This window comes from Scomber japonicus, chromosome 5, assembly GCF_027409825.1.
Source record: "Scomber japonicus isolate fScoJap1 chromosome 5, fScoJap1.pri, whole genome shotgun sequence".
In the NCBI taxonomy this organism is placed as follows: Eukaryota; Metazoa; Chordata; class Actinopteri; order Scombriformes; family Scombridae; genus Scomber; species Scomber japonicus.
In genome coordinates this window covers 6,741,263-6,762,741 of record NC_070582.1, presented here as the reverse complement: position 1 = coordinate 6,762,741, position 21,479 = coordinate 6,741,263, and the positions used below count along the sequence as shown (strand labels likewise).

The 21,479-nt window shown below is 37.9% G+C and overlaps 2 protein-coding genes across 2 annotated transcripts in view; one reads left to right on the top strand and one right to left on the bottom strand.

The window, feature by feature from the left end:
* Positions 1–13,104, bottom strand: part of cep290 (centrosomal protein 290) — a 39,309-nt gene extending 26,205 nt beyond the window's left edge. Inside the window, exons 1-19 of the mRNA XM_053318840.1 lie at positions 12,993–13,104; positions 12,473–12,550; positions 12,281–12,350; positions 12,124–12,170; positions 11,411–11,545; positions 11,016–11,069; positions 9,380–9,526; positions 9,008–9,190; positions 8,608–8,697; positions 7,388–7,510; positions 6,436–6,559; positions 5,755–5,927; positions 5,233–5,395; positions 5,008–5,108; positions 4,849–4,915; positions 4,188–4,294; positions 2,974–3,049; positions 2,649–2,782; positions 956–1,123 (exon numbers count right to left, since the gene is read on the bottom strand). Coding sequence (XP_053174815.1) covers positions 956–1,123; positions 2,649–2,782; positions 2,974–3,049; positions 4,188–4,294; positions 4,849–4,915; positions 5,008–5,108; positions 5,233–5,395; positions 5,755–5,927; positions 6,436–6,559; positions 7,388–7,510; positions 8,608–8,697; positions 9,008–9,190; positions 9,380–9,526; positions 11,016–11,069; positions 11,411–11,545; positions 12,124–12,170; positions 12,281–12,350; positions 12,473–12,550; positions 12,993–13,097 — 2,145 coding nt within the window. The 5' untranslated portion in view covers positions 13,098–13,104. The remainder of the gene's footprint in view (positions 1–955; positions 1,124–2,648; positions 2,783–2,973; positions 3,050–4,187; positions 4,295–4,848; positions 4,916–5,007; positions 5,109–5,232; positions 5,396–5,754; positions 5,928–6,435; positions 6,560–7,387; positions 7,511–8,607; positions 8,698–9,007; positions 9,191–9,379; positions 9,527–11,015; positions 11,070–11,410; positions 11,546–12,123; positions 12,171–12,280; positions 12,351–12,472; positions 12,551–12,992) is intronic.
* Positions 13,105–14,031: 927 nt separating this feature from the next.
* Positions 14,032–21,479, top strand: part of tmtc3 (transmembrane O-mannosyltransferase targeting cadherins 3) — a 28,442-nt gene continuing 20,994 nt past the window's right edge. Inside the window, exons 1-4 of the mRNA XM_053318853.1 lie at positions 14,032–14,154; positions 14,922–15,135; positions 15,808–16,026; positions 19,399–19,498. Of these exons, the coding sequence (XP_053174828.1) occupies positions 14,947–15,135; positions 15,808–16,026; positions 19,399–19,498 (508 nt within the window). The 5' untranslated portion in view covers positions 14,032–14,154; positions 14,922–14,946. The remainder of the gene's footprint in view (positions 14,155–14,921; positions 15,136–15,807; positions 16,027–19,398; positions 19,499–21,479) is intronic.

Below are 21,479 nucleotides of genomic sequence, written 5' to 3'. Positions count from 1 at the left end.
GTTGCTTCTGTGATCAAATATTCATTCATAATATTTTTTTTATGATGGGACAGCATTGCTCTAAATAGCTGAGCACAATTCTATCCTTCACACAAGGAACTGTGGGGTGCTTATGATTGGGTGATTGCCATGATAATGCTAACGCCATTTAAAAATAACATAATGTGAAACACCAAAGAATATGTTTATGACTTTATAATAAACAGAGAAATGAAAATGAAATGCATAAAACTACACAAGAGCATAATAAAGCATAAAAGAGACCAAGTGATGTGACAGACTACAACTGGAGAACTTGAGAACTTGAGTTTTGACAGCTGCCTTAGGCAAAAGCTTTTATGTAACAAGGCTTTCCTCTTTTTAAGAAGCCTGGACAAGGATTCAACAAATATAATTGGCTGTGCTCTGGCAAACATGGCTTCTATTAAACATTTTGCCAGAGATGTTGCGGTAGTTTCAATATTGAAACTGAATGTGAGCTGAAAAGTTGACACAGAAGTTTGTTTACCTCCTTTCTCTTATCATATAAAACAGAAGCAACACTTGTCAAAAAGCACAGGAGACTACTAGCTCCAACAAATTAGCTCGTCGTGCTCATTACTGGCAGAGAAGTCTCTATAAATCTTCATCATGTTAAATTATGATTTTTTTTTCTGGGTAACTACGTTCGTGTAAGAAAAAGATCTTCTGAGTTGCAACACACAGCTGAAAGCATTTGTTGTTGGCCACGAATAACTGCTTGACTTTGAACAACTTTTGACAAATTGAATTTAAATGTGTACACAGAAAAAAAAACAGACATGATGAATAACACTGCTTTGTTTTCATGCCAAAGGAGGGGAATAAATCCCAAAAAGGATTAAGCTGAAGAGTTTATATGCATCATGATTCTACCTTATGTCTGTCAGTTTCACTCAACACCATCGTATATTTATCTTGACATATCTGAATGTACCTTTTCTTTTGCTTTGGCGAGGTGACTGAAGCTGCGAGTTGCTTCTTCCCGGGCCAATTTCAGTTCCTGCCTCAGCTCCTCGTTTCTCCCAACGAGCTGGTGGATTTGAGATTTGAGTTGGGAGGCAGAATCAGACGACGGCCCGCTCAAGTTGTAGACATCTGTAACCTGTAGCGATGGGAGGGAGGAGCGGAGTTTTGATATGCCGTGAGTATGACCTGTATGTGCACCTGTTGCACATAAAAATAATTGTACTCAAATCAATTCAAACAAAATCACATAAATATTGTGACATATAACTGCTTCTCAGTTTGCGTCTGGCTTGCACCTGATACTTCCTGCTACTTCCTCTCGTGCGGGACATGTCTGATGTTGAAATCCAAATCGTGTGAAGTCAAAATCAAACAATCGTCTTCATCAGCTGTTTTACATTTGAGATGCTATATGATTTTCTTATGGGTGTAAAAACAGCATGGCATGGCGGGCGGGATCCTCCAAAAGTTCAACTACTCTCATTATTCTCTAGTTCAGTGTGTTTGTTGTTTATTAAAGTTGCTATGTGACAAGACCTCTACTTCATTAACGGACAGAAACTATTGAAACACCTGGGAGGGGAGAACAGCCATTGTGCCATTGTTTCCACACGCTAAAAAAGGCTCACATTGAGATTGTAGAAGCATGGCATATTTCTAAAATCAGTAATGGAGGAGAGCTCAGCGTTTATTCGTGTCTGTATAGGGCTCAGTATGCTTTAGCGTGAGTGAATGTTTATGTTAAAATGATTATTAAAGAGTAAAGTGTGCATCTCTAAAAGCATCTTGACTGCATCTGTAAAATATACAGTTAATAAATATAACAAAAATATGATCTAAGCAATCTTCCAAGTACTCCTTAGTGCTAATATCCAACACAGTTACTGCTGTGTGTACTACTTATACTACTAGTGCTCACTGCAGTCATCTCCTTTTCCTTTTAAAATCGTATCAAACTGCAGTTAAGTTAAACACATTAAAGCAGCCAAGTGGCGTTTCATGATATTACGTAACAGTTACTAGAGGACAAAACGGGATTTAGTGTCCAGTGTAGCCAAGGAAATATAACAAGAAATTGCTAATTTGATCAGTGCCGAGAGAGAAGAGAAAACAGATGAGACAACCGAAAAATCTGACACATCTGACCCAGGTAAAGTGCCAAGATCTGCTTGTGAGAGACTCTGTTGATAAATTCCATAGCTAACCTGCCAAAACCTCAAAACATACTTGAAACACCAACAAAGTAACTACAGTTTGTCTTGACATATTGGCGGGGGATGCTGACTTTGGCCTTCGAGTGCAACGCCAAAGCTAGAAAGATGGTGCACACTCAGAGTACACACTCTTATAAATGGTACTCAGCCGAGTGATTGTTGTATTGAGAGATATATGAAGCCGTGCAATGTATGTTGATGTATGTGCTTCTTTCTCCTCTCTCTTTATTTCTCCAAGTGTTTGCTCATGAGGGAATGTTGGGTCTGCTTTATGTATAAAGTGACTTGAGATGACTTTTGTTGTGATTTGGCACTATATAAATACAGATGGATTGATTGATTAATGTAAAAAATCACAACGTTGAACATCTACAGAAACAATATCCTGACTGAGCGCTGTCTAAATAATCTTAAATGAAACCGATTGAATGCCTGGGGAATACTTACATTAGCCAACCTCTCCAGACTGGGAATATCGATGGCAGCACCAAATGGAGTAGTCCCCTGATGAATCCTCATAGCTTGTAGGACTTCTTTCAGCGCAGCCTCCAGATCTCTTTTCACTTTTGACAGCTCATCCACTTTGAAATAATATACAAACAGGAGGGAACAGTATCAGTGAAGCTGTTGTCTCTGAGGTATTACATTCTCTAGTAAGCAAATGTTAAAATAATGATCCCTTAGGTAAATATTCTGCTATTAGACTCATGGTACTGATGCAAAACATGCATGTCCAGGAGAGACTTGGGGTAAAAAGCTTGGCTACACTTACATTTCACCTGAAACTGGGTCTTGTGAAGTTCCAGCTCTCTTTCCTTCTTGTTAAGTGCTTTTTCTAGTTTTTCATTCTGTGAAAAAAAAAGTTAACATAATTGAAAAGGTTACAATTAAAAAGGTAAAACATTTCAACTACAGATGCCAAACCAAAAATATCGCTTCAGGTCCCACAAATATTCCTATTGACATGTAATTTGGGGTAAAAATCAGCAAATTTTACAGTCTGATATAGATGGACTGTACTTACTGTAAAGTTGCACTAGTGTATAAGAAGCAGTTTACTTTGGGGTGTCATGGGAAAGTACCAGTAGCTATTCATTGTAAACACATCCGTATACAACTCCAAATCTTTCTTAATTTATTTTGATTTGAAACACAATCAAAACACACATATTACACCTGAAACAGTGTGTCTGGTTAATGGTTAATGGCCCAACAACTCAAAGAGCTTTACACTGCATGCCATCCACACACTGACAGCACAGGAGACACCAAGAGCAATTTGGGGTTCAGCATCTTGCCCAAGGATTGGACGAGTTCAGGATCGAACTGCTAATCTGAGCAACAGCCATCCGGATATACTATAGAGCTTAATCACAAATCATTGACTCATTTTTTTTTGTATTTTCTTGTTGTTGTTTAAAAGCAAAAATAGTCTGCAAGTTTTATCCACCTGCCTCTTTTTCTACTTAACCCAACGTGATACTTTACTGCTTTCTTGGAGGTCTAATTATTTCCTTTTGTTGTTGTACAATTTAATGACTTTAGTGTGGCAGATGTCCGTGTTACTGTTTTATTTAATGGCATCCTACAGATATTGGCACAAATTACTAATTTAATTAAGTACTCTGATACATGACATCAGCTCATTCACTTACAGACAATTTATCACACATCTGTACTTGTTTACAGGTGGATTAAAAGGTGATTCATTCATAAATTAGTCATTTATTCCTCCCCCACTGCGTTTTTCTTTTTTATTATCTTTATTTTTTCCCACTTTATTCATAAATTATTCTGCATGTTTATTTGATTTGCCGTCTTTGTTTGTTGTGCGTGCATCGCAATATCAAGTCTCAGCAGTGAAGGACACCAAGCAACCGTGCTGTGTACAGTAACATCAGTAAGCTTTGATATGGGATGATTTAAATCTGTGGCTTTATCAGACTTTCACGTCTGGTTGAAATGCGGGTGAAATCAGGAGCTTACCTTGCGCCTGATTTCTTCATCTGTGTTAATGTTGCTCTGTTGAAGAGAAAGCTGCACTGTTCTGCTGGGCCTGTCGTCATCCTCGAGGAAGCTCGAATGTGGGATCCCTGAAGGCACAGCTGATTGTTACTAAGACTTCAATATGGAAATGAAATAAATGCATTCAAATATTTTGTATGTATGGCATTTTAAAAGAGTAACAGATTGCTAAAAAGACTGTAAGTCAGTAATAATGTCTGATAGGAAACAAAATATCAATATATAATGATTTTACCTACAGAGGGTTTGAGATATATGCATTTGAAATTTCCACATTTAAAAACTCTTCATTTGTTCCTAGAGAGGGTGTTCTAAACATGCTGGGTGATACAATGAACACATTGTCTGTTTTCCAGGAATATTGTATCTGGAAAGACACAGTTAATGCTGCTTCATCTGGCCAATCAAGGCAATTATTTACAAGCTTGAACATGACAGGAAGTCCAAATTTCGCACAACACAGATGGGTGGTGTGTGATGTATCACCGGAGATACACTGCCCAACAGACAGATGGGAATACCCAGAAGAAACCTCTCTGCTTTGATCTCATCTTTGGCAAAAATCTCTCAAAACAATCATTGGTGTCGTGTACTTGTATGTTTGTTTGTTTTTCTGAGTCACCTCTCTCTTTCACCATGCGTCTGATCTGTTTCTTTAGCTCCAGTCTTTCCTCTTCAAGCCGTTCAATCTAAGGAGGAGGTCAAGCAGTGAGGTGTAAAGTGCTTATAAAGCATAGTGGTTATAAATGCAATGATTATAATATTTGTAATCCCACTTAACCTCTTTGGTGAGGACTTGGTTTTCTGCTTTGTACTGGCGTTGCTTGAGATCTTTGGCTCGCTTGAACTCTGTCAGATCCACTTCCTGCTTTGGTTCCAGGCCTTTGTAGTCAAGACAGAAATAAACAAGCAGAAGATTGATTATGCCGATCCAGATCAGTGTCGTCTAAACAGGCTGAAAGATGTAAACTGTACATTTTTTTTAATCTTCTTTTTTTAATCTGACCTAGTTTTTCTCGGAAATCCTCGTTTTCATCCATGAGGTCACTGATTCTCATCTCAAGCTGGTTGATCTCTTTGGTCATGGCCTCTGCTTCAAAATCTCTCACCCTAATTTGATTTTTACACTCTTTGATCTCCGCAATGGCTGCTTCCAGGCCATAAATGCCCTGCAATACAGAAACAGAGCTGCGGTTACTTGTCCGTCAAAAAAGCATGTCTTGTCTTTTATTTCCTTGTTTTTCAACTCATACGCTTTTTGGGGGAAATTAGGATGTGATTAGACATGGTGGAGGACAAACACTTAGCTTGTGGACCCAAAAAGCATGTTGATCACACCACAGTCACACAGTCATTTCAATGTCTCTATTAAAAGTGAGGATGGACAGAAAAAAAACATAGGCATCGCTTCTGGGAAATTAAGCTGAATTAATTTGATTTGGATTGAAAAAAAACTTTGATGGAAGCCAAAAGTAAAAAAAAACCCCAAAAAAACAAAAGGGGAAAGAGACTGTCTTTGTAGACTTACAGACTCATACTGGCTCAAGCGGTTTGAAGCGTCAATGAGAGCTTTGTCTTTTTCCTCAGCGTGAGCTTCCGCTTGTTTTAACACCCGTTCTGCTTCCATCGCTCTGGTCTCTGCTACTTCCAACTTGGACTTCAGCTCCTCCATCCTTCGCTGCTGCATGGTTGATGCCGGGCCTTAGACAAGAAAAGGAAAGTATTTCATGAATGTTAGAAGTACTTGGCAGTTCTTGTAGTTCATCTAATAAAAAAAGCATACTGTATGTAAACTAGATATTTTCAACTCCACTTCACCTGTGTTATATAACAAGTCCTACAGTATAGATTTTACAGATACTGAATGTGGCAGATGTGTGGAGTCAAATTAAGTACATTTAAAGTGACGCTTTTAATGCTAAACTTGTACTAAAACCTAAACTCTAACCATTAAATTCCCCCTTTAAGGCGTGAGAAGCAAAACAATTTCACCACACATTGAAGGACTTAACTTTTATTGTACCTCTCTCTCTCATTAGGGCCATAGCCACGGCAACCATTATTACTGCAAATGCCTGCAGTCCACGATGGAGAGTACATGGGCCGCTGACAGTGTGTCATTGTGTGAGTCAAAACTCAAATAATGAATATTAAGATCCTTTTGGACAACCTTCATCATATGTATCTTTATGTAGGTAATCCAACTCACCTCTGTCTTTCTTCGTGGATGTCTTTAGCTCCTCAATCAACCGGGTGTGCTTCTCCATTTCCCCTGTATACTGCTCCACCTGTTCACTCAGCATCTTGATTTGATTATCTCTCTCTTGCACGGCCTTTCGGGCATTCACCAGCAATTCAAAAATAATGAGAATTTATGTGTTAGACTGAGCTCAGCTGTACCTGAAGCATTGACACGAGTGCACTTACATCATAAAAAGGAAATTTATGAAATGAAAATAAGGAGTAAGCCTGAAGGTAAGAGGCACATGACAGATGCATGAAGAGCAGAGACACTTACACCACATAGCTCATATATGACCTGGCCCGGGACAGCGATGGAGATAGTTGGGAGGACAAGTTGATAAAACATGACAAGGTGAAGAGAGAAGAAGAAAGTAGCGAAAAAAAAAGAAAGATGGATGGAAAGCATGAAACGACAGACGCCACAGATTCAGGATTCACGACTCGCACGTTTACTTGTGTGTACCTTTAAATACTGCAACTGGGACTTTTCTCTTGCATAAAATACAGTACAGTGAATGAATGAGGTCACATGGTCATAATTACTGCTTGTTTGACATATGTGCACATGTGATACTACTTTAACAAGAAACAATTTAAATTCATTAACATCCTCATATCCTATATACAACAGATATTTGATTTCAGCACACCTGGTATACATATCAATTTAATGTTAAAGCAACTCCAAGTTATAATAATAAATCCAATCCATCAATAAGGAATGTATGCTGCAAGATGTTCCAACCTGACTATATCATCTTTCTGCAAGAAGATCCTGAGATATAGAGGCAATGTTTTTTCTCATAAAAAAATGTTCAGGCACTGTGCCTAATCATAATAAAGCATAATGACCAACATTCAGTACACCGCAGCGGCAGGAGATAAGCAATCAGAGAGATATTTGTGCTGGGACAGACCTGTTGCAAGGCAATAATGTTGCTTTTATCCAAGTCCAACTGGGCTGAACGCAGCTTTTCTCTCAGCTCGCGGATCATCTGCTGGTACACTGAAATTTCATCATCCTTCCCGGAGAGCACTCTCTAAATGTGAACAAACGATTGTGTCAGCATGGTGGGGAGATTCATCACAGTGCTGTAGAGAAGTCAACAATTCACAAACATGTACGCATTCACATAACTAAGTCCCAGAAGTTAAGGAGCACCAGGGAGTAAAGACAAGATTATAAGTTTTTCTATTGCGTTCCCCCTATTAGCACTTCTGTTGCCTTTGATATTTATGAAAACTAGCCTCTGTTTTCAGCTTTACTTCACAACACATAGCGACAGAGACACAGTCCTGGCCTTTTTATTTTACTGTCTGACTGTTACACATGACTGTGATGTTTCAACTGATATTGTAAATGAGGCATGCAGGGGTTCATTTCTGTTTTAATATGTCACTGCACTGATACAATTGTCCTTCTCTTTCTCTCATTTGCACACTGTATTTATCTCAGCATTGCTTTACACTTGTGGGTAAGTTGACTACATAACTTGCTTTTTTTTTAATGTCAGTTACTAAAATATAACAAGAAATTTCCACCCCTACATTTTGCCTTCTCTGTGAATGAATGCTGTTCACAAGTCGTAGCAGCCTTGAGGCTTGTGTTTGAATAATCAGTGAAAAGCGGTGGAGCAAATCCCCCTAAATAATTCCTCAGCATTCAAAAAGTCCAACCCAAGAGCACAGACTCTTTGGGAAAACTAAACTTAGACCGTGGTTCCTCTGTTCCAAAGACAGGTAAGGTTTCTGCGTTCATGAAAAAGTTCATGATTTATATACTCGCCGGCCTCTTTATTAGAAACACCTGTCCAACAGCTCTGCTATAAATGGAGCTTAAACAAAGCTTGTACATTTTCGGTTTCTGTTGACAATGTCAGAAAGATGATAATTCTACTTTATATTTATTACAGAGGTCATGGTGGGTGGCTGTGGTGTACTGGAGTGCATAATATTGAAACATGGTTCAAATATTTTGCCCTCTTTCATGTAGGTTAATGGAGTGGACAATATATTAGAACCACTATTCAATATTTGTTACAGTTAAAAAGTACTTTAAAGTACATAGTGTGTAAAGGGGAAAAAAGAAGAGGCCCTGTGTTGAAAGTTGTAAATATGACATTTGATTAACACTTACCTTCCACTCCTCCACTTTAGCATTGACCGCTGCCATAATTGGGTCATCTTGTTCAGTCATGCTATGAATCTTATCTGTTAACTCTCTGACCTGCACATGAAACACACACACACACACACACACGCACACACACGCACACACACGCACACACACGCACACACACACAGTCATGATTCAGAATCTTGCATACATCACTATCTAGTAAAAGTAAAAGACTATAACAGCTTTCACACTGCACAATAATAACCCACTTCTTACATGTGGTATCAGTAATGTCAGGCAGCTAAGCCCAGCATGAAATATATTTTACAAGCCAACCACAAATTTACGTAACAAAATAAAACGGAACTCCTGTGACAAAAATAATGGGGAGTAGTAGTTAATTCAGCAGGGTCTTTACTTGTAGCTTTGCATGGTCCCTCTCTTTCCTGAGTTGGTCCACAATGGAGTCTGTCTGCTGCACCACAATTTTCATCTTGTTGTACTCGTCTGTCATCTTCTCCATCTCCTTCACCGACTCCTCCAGACTTTTCTGCATCTGCTCGTTCTGTGTCTTCAGGTATACTATTTCATCCTCTGATCGCTAACAGACAGAAAAAATCACATGCAAAGAGAAAGATAATGAAAAAGAAGCTGAATTAAATTATAATAAATGACTAGTACTGGTTCTATATTTCTCTAAATAATGGTATTATTGTCATGTTTTACAATTAATGATCTGTTACCTCACACAGCAGCTGGTATAGTAGACTAATAGATCAATAGATTGTACCTGCAGGTCTTCCAAACACTGATAGAGCTGGCGATTAGCCAGGTTGAGCTTCCTCTGGGTCTCAGCATTCTCGTCTCTGGATGGGCCTGGCTGATTCTGGTCCAACTCCCCACGATAAAACTCCACATCCTGCTGGAGCTGCTCATTCTGATGATGGTACAGGAAGGACATACTTAGTCTCAGAAGAGGTGTGGATCCAATGTAGTGTGATTATACAATCTACACACACAACTAAATTTGTCTTGTGTTTGGAGCTGAAACAGTTAGTTGACACACACATTTGAATAGCTTTATAATTATTTACATCGTCTTTTTCAAGCAGAAACACGAAAAACCTTGATTCCGACTTCTGAAATGTGAGGATTACCTGAGTCTCATATAATAATGAACTGAACATCTTCAGTCAATAAAACCAAGCAATGTTAACGACTTATAAAAGGAAAAGGAAAGGAACTTGTGATGGGCTTTTTAAAAAATATATATTTTCTGACTTTTTACAGGCCAAATGATTACTCAGTCAATCAGGAATTGATCATGAAAGTAACTGTTAAAGTTATACATATGTGACATGTTGAGTAGAAAAAGAAAAAGAAAAAAAGAAAAGTAAAAAATGACCCATCAATGTGCAAACTAGGCTGGTAAAAATTTCTCTTTGCCTGTTTTATCATCAAAAGATCACACTTCCACACAAGCCAACAGCTTTTACATAATAACTTGGATTCTATTTTATTTATATATACATATTTCAATATACTCTCTATATACTCTCTTAACTGCTACAAAATCTACCGTTTTAAACTGGAACACCAAGAAACTACACTATTAATCTTGTACATCTTTTTTTTTAAAGCACACTGGTCTAGAATTGAATACTGTTTATACTGTAGAATTTAAATTTGATTCATTAGTCTGTTGCCAATTCCTCCCGTACCTACGCACTGGACCTTATCTTATCTATGCTATCTTAATCTTTTTTCCCCATTTTCAACCTCTCACTGATACAGGATACAAATACAGTGTAATAAATTATGAAATGATAACACTGTTTATAAATGACCTCAAACCTTAGTTTGCATCCATTGATGCCGATATGGTTGCAGCAAGTCAATATGAGCTGGGACAATTTATCAATCTATATCACAGTCTCTCTGACTAATTGTACAACCTTTTGTAATTTGACTAGCCTTTGTCAGGGGAGTCACATGTGTTTTTGGACTCAACACCCACGTACTTACCATATGTAAAATGATCCAGCAGTACAGATTTGTAACAAAATTAATAATACATGTTCATTACCATTCATGGACTATCAAGACCACCGCTACAAGAAATCTTAGATGTGTGTACTGTATCGTCAGGCTCACTTGTACCTTTATCCAACTACAAGCACTATCATGCCTATCTTAAATAACTAAAGTCAAATGTTTACTCAACTACACAACCTATACATCTTACCGTCTTCTTAAGTTTTTTTATCTATGCGAATGGAGCAGAAAAAAAGATGAAAAGAGATGATGAAATTTCAAGAAAACATACATATGAGTAAATGATAGCATGTTTAAAATGTAGATGGCTTATATAGTTTACTGGCTGAGAGTGAAGTAATGTGTTTGATGAAGTGCCAGCTACCACATACCTCTCTTTTCAGCTTCTTGACCTCATTCTCGGCCTCCTCTGCTCTCACAGTCAACTGAGAAAACAAGAAAAGGGAAAGAACAAAATGCAGAAACTCTGTGAGAATTTAACCGCACTAAAAGCCTAACACACATCTGTTAGTTGCAGTTTGGAAAATAGCCAGAGTCCTCGAATACAATCGCAGACACTACTAAACACATACTATGTTTTTGTCTGCTTCAAGTAACTTGCACAGAAAAAAAGTAAGAGAGATTTAGAATAATAATACTAAAGTGTTTTTACATGAGGCTTAATGTAGATTAACTCATGAACCAATATGTGTAGGTCATCCAAGGACTACATACAGAATCCACAGTGCTGTGCTAAACATTGGAATTGTGGGTAATGTGGTCATACCTCCTCATTGCTTTTCTTGTCCTTTCCCATTTCTTTCTTAATCTGGGTCACCTCCTTCTCCCTCTGCTCTAGTTGGTTCTCGAGCTGCCGAATCTCATCTCTCAGGAAGCGGTTGTCTGGCCCTGTGCCGGCATGCTGAGCCGTATGGACCGGACGCAAGACAAACAAACACCCAAACAACCCCCACCAAGAAAGAAACCTCTTAGCCTACAATCTTCTTAATGTTTACAACAGTGATAAATGCATGACACATAAACAAAAAACAAAATTACCTATGTCTTCCCAAAGCAAATGGTGTTGGTGCAAATTCTGATGACATCAAAATCTTCTAAATTTAAAATAATTATAATTAACTTGAAACTGTTATGGCTGTGAGCATGCAAGGAATTAGCTATAATCCTCTTAGGTGTTGTCTTTCAGTCACAGTCAGCACAACCAATCCCTCTGCAGCCAGGGATTCACTCTATGATTGGCTAAACGATTTGGCACTGTTGCCGGAAGTAAAGGGGCATGAAGGGTCATGAAGGGTCATTTCAAGTCAAACATATCAGTGCAGTCTTTTACTTTAATATCTGTACTGGAATTCATCCTGAGAATTAAAAAAAAGAATGCATCAATTGCTCAGGAAGAAATGTACAGTATGTTAAACACAGTATGTAAGTATGGAGAAAAATAGATGCATAGATAAACAGACAAATACAGAAAAGCCTTACCTTGCGCTCTTGTTCCAGTCTGGACACCTTGGTGAGAAGTTCCTTTTCTACAAAAGTCATAATCAATTATTTAAATGGTGCCATTTGTTAGAAAAATGCATATGAAATTAAAAATATATTAGATATTTTGATTACTGAACATGATCTGTGTACTAACCAGTTTTAGCATGCTTTACACCGATGCCATCTATGAAGTCAAAAGCAAGAACAAGTTCCCGATCCTTCATCTAACAGGACAGAGGAAGAGAAGACAACCGTGTCTAAAATGACAAACTCATGCAAAGAGGGCTGTTGATAGCTGTGCATGTTAGAGATCAGGATATACTGTAGCAGTAACAAGACACTACACCTTCAAGAGGGCTTGAAACACTCTTAGGATGTGTATAATGTTCTCCGGAGCTTTATCCTTCACCTCCCATTCTTCCGTCTGCATGGAAAACATGACAGTCAAATGTATATTCGTTCAAGTCTGAAACAACAATGATCTGATACATAACATCATTTTAATTCTGCTCTGATTAAAGTTCAGAAGACAAAATATATACACTTTATATAGACTTACTGAATCACATGTGCAAGCTTAGGGACAGACAAAGCAAAACAACCTGATGAGTACATTCATTTAGCTGACAAAAGCCAGTGAGCAGGGATATGTAATACCCTGAACAATAATCTCAGATCAGTAGGATAGTCTGCTTTGTATAAATAGCCGTAGTCATGGCAAATGGCACAAAATAGCCAGCACTAGTAGGGATATAACTTGTCTTTTTAAAACAATAGAAGAATAGCTGATGGATGGGGTGAGTGGATGGAGAATGTGTGGCGTATGTTAATTAAAACTGGTGGTGTAAATTAATGTGGACAATTACCAAAGCGAGCATGGTGAAGACCTCGTCCACTTTCTCTTTTTCACATTCGTGCAGGGTCGCTGCATCAATTCTCCTAACTTTATCCCACTCAAGAGCAGCAGGCATCTTGGACATTTGTTTGTGAAGATTTTTTTTTTTTTTACCAAGCTGAAGTAATACAGCTGAATTTGCCTTATGTTAGTGTTAGCTTGTTACCTCATTCTAGAGATAGAAGCTATGGCTAAAACAAATATCATTATGCTTCTCAAATATTAGCTGTGGTGGTTCATAAGTGAGCTAACGTTCAACTAAACCACGCTCAGTGAAGACAGGTCGATTAAATATATATTAATGCTAAATGGAAACTATAGGATAACGTTACAAACAAGCTAAAAAAGACAGTTATGTTAGCAGCTTCTTTATGGTTGCCAGGATACGATGCTTAGGCTGCTTGGTTACCATTGACAACGGCGCAGGTTAACGTAACGTTAGTATAGCTGATTAAGATAGTACGCAAGAAAATGAACAGCTTACTGAAGACATTCAGTGACCAAGCACTTGTTTTCATTAATTTCCTAGCTGCAGTGGTGGTTCATAATATGAGCTAATGTCCAACTAAACCACGCTCAGTAAAGACAGGTTGATAAATATATATTCATGCTAAATGGAAACCATAGGATAACGGTACAAATAAGCTATAAATGACAGTTACGTTTTGGTTGCCAGGATATGATGCTTAGGCTGCTCGGTTACCATTGACAACGGCGACAGTTAACGTAACTACTGATTGAGGTAGTCCGCAAGAAAATGCACGGGTTTACGCTAGACTGTGCCAATTTTAACAAAATATCAAGGCGGTGTGGATATAAATGTATCGCATAGTACTTATATTAAAGCTTGATACTGGTCCTTATACGCTTTAGTTTGTCTTTAAAAAAAGTCAAAAACTCCGACGCAAGCGGGCTAAAGCTAAAGTGTTTAACTTGCGCGGTCACCTCTGCGCCGGAAGTAATAGCGATGATGCGTTCAAAGACACACAAAAAAGAAAAAATCAACCTAGCTTGCATAAAGTGGGATGCCGTTTTCTGAATTGTGTACTAGTACTCCCTTTGTGTTTTTTACCACTCCAAAGTTTTTGATATCACCACATCTGCAAGTCACCGTCTGCTTTGTTAGGGTCACGGTAGGTAGGAAATTCAATAAAGAATCTAAACGTACATCTAAGAGTCCACCTTAATGTTGTGTAAAGAGTATAGTGTCAAGCCTGTTAGCGTTAGCTGCAAAATTAACTAGTTAGCTTTTGCCATTTAGCTAACGTTGAGGTGCAGCAGCCACAGTCTGATATTGTTATAACATGCTGTTTTGAAGGTGTTTGTGCTTTTATATCACCGTGATTTAGCTGTATCAACCACAACCACTATTATACAGCTATGTAAGCACTTATATTAGCTAGCAGTGGCTCTAGATTGATGCTAAAATACCTCATTCATAGCTCTCTACAGTCAGCTGTTATTTTTGTACTGGTTTGCTAGACCGTTTGATTTCTTCAAAGCATGTCAGACAGTATATTTACCCGTAATTTAACGTGTTGAGTTACTGCGGCCAGATTATATAGATGTTACCTAATATTGAGGCCAGTGCTAATAGCCCAAATCCATGAAACAAGGTGGCAGGTTATTTGTAGGGCGTTATTATGAAGTGAAAAACATTGCCATCCCTAATTTCATCATCGCATTATCACCCACTTTTAAAGAGGAGTTGTTAAATAATGGTTTAAAAACTCACAGGGGGGGACAAAACAGCCTGCTAAGTACTTTCAAAGAATGAATGACATGTCTATTAATTGATTGGCTTAAAAAAAACTGAATCAATAAGTCAGCCCATTCATGAAATCAATATACAGTATGAGGCTACATTTTAACTTCAAACCTCTTTGTTTTTTCTGCACAGTGATCAATGACGGCTTTGGTCAGCCATGGCTGTCGTGTCATGGAAGGAGATTTTACTTTTGACTGGACTGGTGGTGGGATGTTACTGGAACAGTCTTTCGTGTGGCTTTGTGTTTGATGATGTCTCAGCAATCCTTGACAATAAGGACTTACGGCCCTCGACTCCTCTCCGCAACCTATTCCTCAATGACTTCTGGGGGACACCCATGGCTGAGGTAAATGATGCTAGCCTCTTTTTTTCACCCCTCTCAGGGCCAAGCACCAGACCTAGGGAGGGACAGAGCATTCTTCCAAATCCCACTATGTTTTGATGTTTTTCTTTCATTTGTTTTGTTTTTATATTTAGCTTCTCCTTCTCTGCACTGCTTTTGTTGATTGTCTTTTTATTTATTCTGTATGGTTTTATTGTTTTAATTGTCTTTGATTCTGTAAAGCATCTTCGCGCATTGCTAAAAACACTCTATAAATAAAATGGATTGTTATCATTATCATTATTATTATTAATAAACCTGTCAAACAGACACTTACATCATAATTTCAGACTGAAGTTGCATTTGTGACACACTTTATTTTCAGTTTCAGGGCTGGTTTATTTGTTTATAAAAATATAGAATGTATTAGTCTTGACCCAGCTGATTTGATAATTAATTACTTGTTTTGAGTCATTTTTAATTCCACCTTCTCAAATGACGTGAATATAATCTGATTTCTTTAGTATTCTTTCTATGATGGTAAACAGAATATATTTGAGTTGTGGACTGTCTGAGGATGTCATGGGAATTTTCCATCATCTTCTGACATCTTAAAGACTAGACTGATCAAGCAAACTAAGAAAAAATAGTTCCACTGACCCGCAACTGACACCATGTGTATTTATCTCATTGCAGGAGCGCAGCCATAAATCTTACCGACCCTTGACCGTACTCACCTTCCGTCTGAACTACCTCTTCAGTGAGCTGAGCGCCGCCTCCTACCATCTTCTCAATGTGGTCTTACACGCCGTAGTGTGTGTGCTTTTCCTGCGAGTGTGCCGTTTGTTCCTGGACAAAAATTCCAGCTTGGTGGCAGCATTGTTGTTTGCTGTGCACCCCATCCACACTGAAGCTGTAAGTTCACATTCACTACACAAAGTCAAGTAATGTGTTAACATGTGTATGAAAAAACAAAAAAAACCCAGACAGAACAATTGCTCTCTTGTACTTCTTACTCATTAGCTGCCACTAAAATATTACGTTTACTCACTTTATTGGTGTGTTTTCCATTGACACAGGTCAGTGAGACATCAATCTTGAGTATGAACTAAAAGGCTTTTCATTATGGTGGATGTTAGATTTCTTAGAATGGATAAAAAGGTGGAGTTGTTAAAAATTGGTTGTGCATGAGGTCACTGAAGAGATGTTGTTTTCTAGGAAGCAGCATTTTTATTGGAAAATCAAGTGCCCATTTCATGTGATCCTCAAATTACCTCTTCAGTTCTAGGCATGAAATACTGAGCGTTTATCCTCATTGCCAAAAATTAGGCAATTTCTGAACTGAATGTCTTTACTCAGCTCATGTCCTGCCACTGCTGGAAAGGCCCAGTTGACATGTTGAAGAAATCTATCCAATATTAAAGGACTTGGATGAGAATCAAAGCCAAAAACTGTGTGGATATGTGCATACTGTACATGTCTTTACTGAAGAGGGGAGGGGGGGATGAGCACATCATCACTGCCTCAGCATCACTCCATCATGCACACTGGCCCTGTCTGCAGGGCGGGGCATCACAGTCAGAAGGTGCTTTAATTTTCACGCTACTGAACAAGTGGCCGTTTATGTGGCTTCTCCACAAGACCAAATTAAAAAGCTAAAAATCCCTTCTTCTTTTTTTTTATTTATTTATTTTTTTACATGATTCTTAAAGAAATGAGATTGCAGTGAACAGGTAGTGAAGAAAAACTGTCCATGCTAAAATGTTGTTAGTACCTGTCCCTTAAAGCCTTATCCTAAACACCCATCCCCCCCTTCTGTGTTACAGTATTAATTCACTTTTAACAAGATCAAATCCATTCATTGCAAATGCCATTTTAATCCCCCTCTGTTTATCTACCCTAACCCATTTCCCTCTGACTGTAGACATTGCTATAGGCAAGGCGACTTTATTTATATAGCGCATTTCATACACAGGAGCAACTCAATGTGCTTTACATGAACACTAAATATCAGATGATTTAACAGTAACAACAATCAATTAAAAACAAACAAACAAACAATTAGAATAAAATGAAAGTACAATTAAACAGTAGAAATTGGAAACATTAAAACATACAATAAAAAAAAGAACCCAATTATGATTAAAATAAAACAAAGTACAGAAAAATAGAAAGAGATAAAGAAAAAGCCAGACTGAAATAGAGCATAAAATAATGATTTGCAATAAAATCATTAAAAGAACATAGAGCACAAATGGAATATTATATCTTATATTTAGGTATTAACCATTAATTAAGGATAACATGTATAACAAAAATGAGAATGGAAAAAATAACTTAAAACTTATCGACATCTTTAGTGAACTTCATTGGATACCAGAAAACTTTTTTTTTTTTTTTTTTGTTGATCATTTGAACTTGATCATATCTGTAGGGTCTATCTCTAAAACCTCTTCCCTAATTAGGACTTGTAATTCATCCTATTCAACATAGCTGAACTGATGACCAGACAGCTGCTGACCAGAGGAAGGAAAAAAAACAACAAAGAAAACATTCTGCTTTTTTTGGGGTGAAGTGCTACTGTTACACAGCATGCACCGCTGCACCAATCATCCTCATGGTGTCCTCTAATCTATGCAGAGTCTCTCAGACTTCTTGAATGGAAACAATTTGCCTCACAAATGAGCCCTTAGAGTTAGTCCAGCGAATGCCCTTCATGTTATCGCTGTCTGGAATCTCTCTCTGAACGGGTCATTTGTTTTTGAGTTATGCTCCAAGCACTGAAGGTCCCTTCATGATAAAGTACGCACAAAGAGTCCCTGTGTGTCCTTGTGTCCTTCTTAGTGTGTTTTTTTTTTGGTTATCTGTCTTTTTGAGTCGAGTCTTCAGTTTTTTTTAAAAGTATCTCCCAAGTTTCTTCAAATACAAATTATTATGTGTCCGACAAATAATGCGGAATACACATAAAATGGCATTAAGGGGGGGCGTGGGGGGGGGGGGGGGTAGTCCAGACACTAATAGTCAGATAATGAAATGGCAGACATTTAAGAAAATAGGATTTGAGCTAATTTGTATTCAATTTTCCTACTATTCTGATAAATTAGATTTGATAGACTGACAAGGCATTTAAAGGCAGTCTCTTAGCAGATGGACTGAATTCCTTACTTTGATTTCCTTGTTACAATGAGAATGTGCCTGTCCTGACTTCATGAATGCACTTCAATTTATAGAGCCAGACATCGACAAGAGATGGCATAAAAGTAGGCTGTCTGTCTGCTCGTCTAGATAAAATGAACAAGCCCTGTTCCTTTTTTTACGGTTTAACATCAATGTTATCAAACTAAGGCAATAAAACAAGTAGAGTGCATACATGTTTTCTGCTTCTTGCATAATAAGAACCTTTCCGACCTTCTTATCAACAAATGAGTTAATGCACCTGTGTGGGGGCTTGGTTGCTGTGTTTGTTTTAGTTTTATAGATTTTGAAATGGCCGTGCCATCACGTGTGAGTCGCAGCTCGATGCTAAACGAGGGGGACAGCCGGTGAATTATTCCCCCTCTGCCAACGATTGACAAATATTAGGTCATGGCATGTGTTTGGATGTTAATACTGATTTCTGAGAAGTTGCTAAAAGCCAACCAGCCAGCCAGCCAGCCAGGCATGGATTGGCTTTTTCATTAAGAGCTCAGCGTGCCCTCAAGTGAGAAACACTCATAGGATGGGAGGGGAGGGGGGATAGTGTGCTTTAGTAATATCTACACTGTTTGCAGAAGCACTTTGTTTAGTTTTTTATGTTATTCTAAGAACTCATTCTTTTGGGTTATGGTATATAGCCAGACTGTTATTTCTTCCACATGAGGGCAGTCATCATTAACCCAAAATGACAGATGTTACTGTCAGACCGGGCTCCTTTAAAAAGAAACTAATATCTGCATTGAGATGATTTACTTGAACCAACCTGTTTTCACAGCTGGATTTTAAACATGTGGAGTTGGGGGATTGCCACCTGTGATTAGATTGAGAACTGTGAGTGTTATTCTGTGTATCGCTTCTCCTGACGCGTACCAGGAATATTGTGGAATCTGTTTATTAGACTCGTGTCACTTTTTGCTTTACTCGTGCTGAGGAGAGGTCATTCACTGGTAGGGAAGCTTTAACACTTGTGACATGTGAGAGTCTGGTGTTGAAATACATGAAGGATTGTGTTATCATGAAAGTACCTCAAGTTTAAAGTTTAATTTGCATTTCAGAGAGAAAAAAAAATCTGTCTTTTTGTTTAATCATTAGGTCACAGGTGTGGTCGGTAGAGCTGAACTTCTTTCTTCAATCTTCCTCCTGGCTGCTTTCCTGGCTTACACGAAATCAACAGGGTCAGATCACTCCATCGGTAAGCCCCCCCCCCCCCCACACACACACACACACATCATCAATGTTCGTGTCATGTAAGGTCTGTTCGTATTGTATTTGCCCTTCGATCGAGATATTACTGGAAACACTTGGGTTAGAGAGAGGATTAAACTCACATTTAACACAAGTGTTTCAGTGTTTGCCTGTTTGGCAACGTTGCAGCCATTCTTATGGGATTCACAGATTATTCTACACTTAAAGGTTTATTTTGAATGAGGAGGTTTTGGGCAACAATAGGAGTTACAATCAATGCTTGGCTCGTAAACTGTCAATTTGGAAACTTTTTCCGGGATGAAATTAAAACAAATTGTTTTTTTTCCCCCCATTGATCTGATAGGTTTTTGGCACTTTACTAGTTTGAATGTTTCATGTTGTAATTTAAATATTCCCTCCGGGCATTTTTTAAGACATACAAACAAAAATTCTGCTTTGATAAAGAATTGTGTCTGTTTTTTTTTTGTTTTTTTTTTTTCAATTTCTTGATTAGAAATTCACATGATTACATTTATTTTTTCTGTCATATAGGAAAAAAAAACATCCAGAATCTGTGCAAATGTTCATCACAAGTGTAAATAAGCACGACTGGATGCAAGATGTTCTCCTAGTTTATTGTTAATGTTCACACGAGGCTTAAACTTTCCACATCACACTCCGCTGGACCATGACTGGTTTACATGCTCATCCGTACATGTTTTAACTCATATTTATGTTTTTTTCCCCTTCAGCAGGTGAAATTGAAAACAGCCTTTTAATATCAAACTCCAAGTGAAGTCACAACAGTAAAAAGACATTTTTGAGTGGACTGGGACTTTAATAACATTACATAGCGTTACATTTAAATTGTATTTAATGTGCTACAATGACGTAGTTAGAGGGGTGGGGTTTGTTGTCTTAAAGTGTGTGTGTGTGTGTGTGTGTGTGTGTGTGGGTCATCATAGGCCACTTTCGGGGACAAGTAAGTTTCAGACTAAAGACGAGTTAATTGGGGATGGCTTGTCCAATTAGGGACGAAAGCTGATTTGTGGGTCAGTGTTAGGGAAAGTCTCCAGGAAATGAATGTAAGTCTATGTCACGTCCCCTAAAGTAACCTAGGGCAACACGTCATCATGTGTGTGTCTGTGCCACATCACATCGGTGCCTATAAACTAAAAAAGTGAATGAATCTTCTTCTATCTTTAGTTCTCTGCCTTATTTATTTTATTTATTGTTTACATTTGAATGTACCAAAGCAACAGAAAGCATGACATTAAATATTAACCTGAAGTGTTTCAAAACCAGACCAATCGATTTATGAATATTTTTGGCTGATGCCAAATAACAATATATGAGCTAATATTATTTTTTTAAATTATTATTATTATTATTATTTTACCATTCAATGAGGGTGTAGATAAATTAAATAAGACACTGTGACCTGATATCTCCTGAGCAAGGCATTTTACAGCTGAAAAATAAACTTGTCTGGTGGTTTCTTAACCTGCTTCTAAATAATTTATTTGTGGCATGCCTGTACTGTAAATTCTTCTGACTCATCACCCGACATTTAAACTGACACCAATGCAGGTGTGAAGGTGTGAACGACCTTTTAAAAGCGTCTTACGCGTTAATTAATTAATGAATGAGTTATCTGGTTACACTTGTATTTGTGCATGTTGTTGCCAATAGTCTGTTCGCGCGGTTTCCTCAGGGAGCTATGTTGATGCTTTAGGCTCATGGAGACTATAAAACTAATGGTCCATATCAAAGTTTGTGACCAGTATTTTGACTTGCCATAAAAACTGGTATGTGAGACGCAATCTGTTTTGGGGCAGGTGTCATACTGGGAAAAACACTTTTTGATCAGCTGGTTTATTTGAATACACCAGTAGATACTCATTTCTAAACACATATGTTTATACTCCAAAACTTTCTCAATTTACTTTTATTGAAACACAACCAAAACACACATATTACACCTGAAA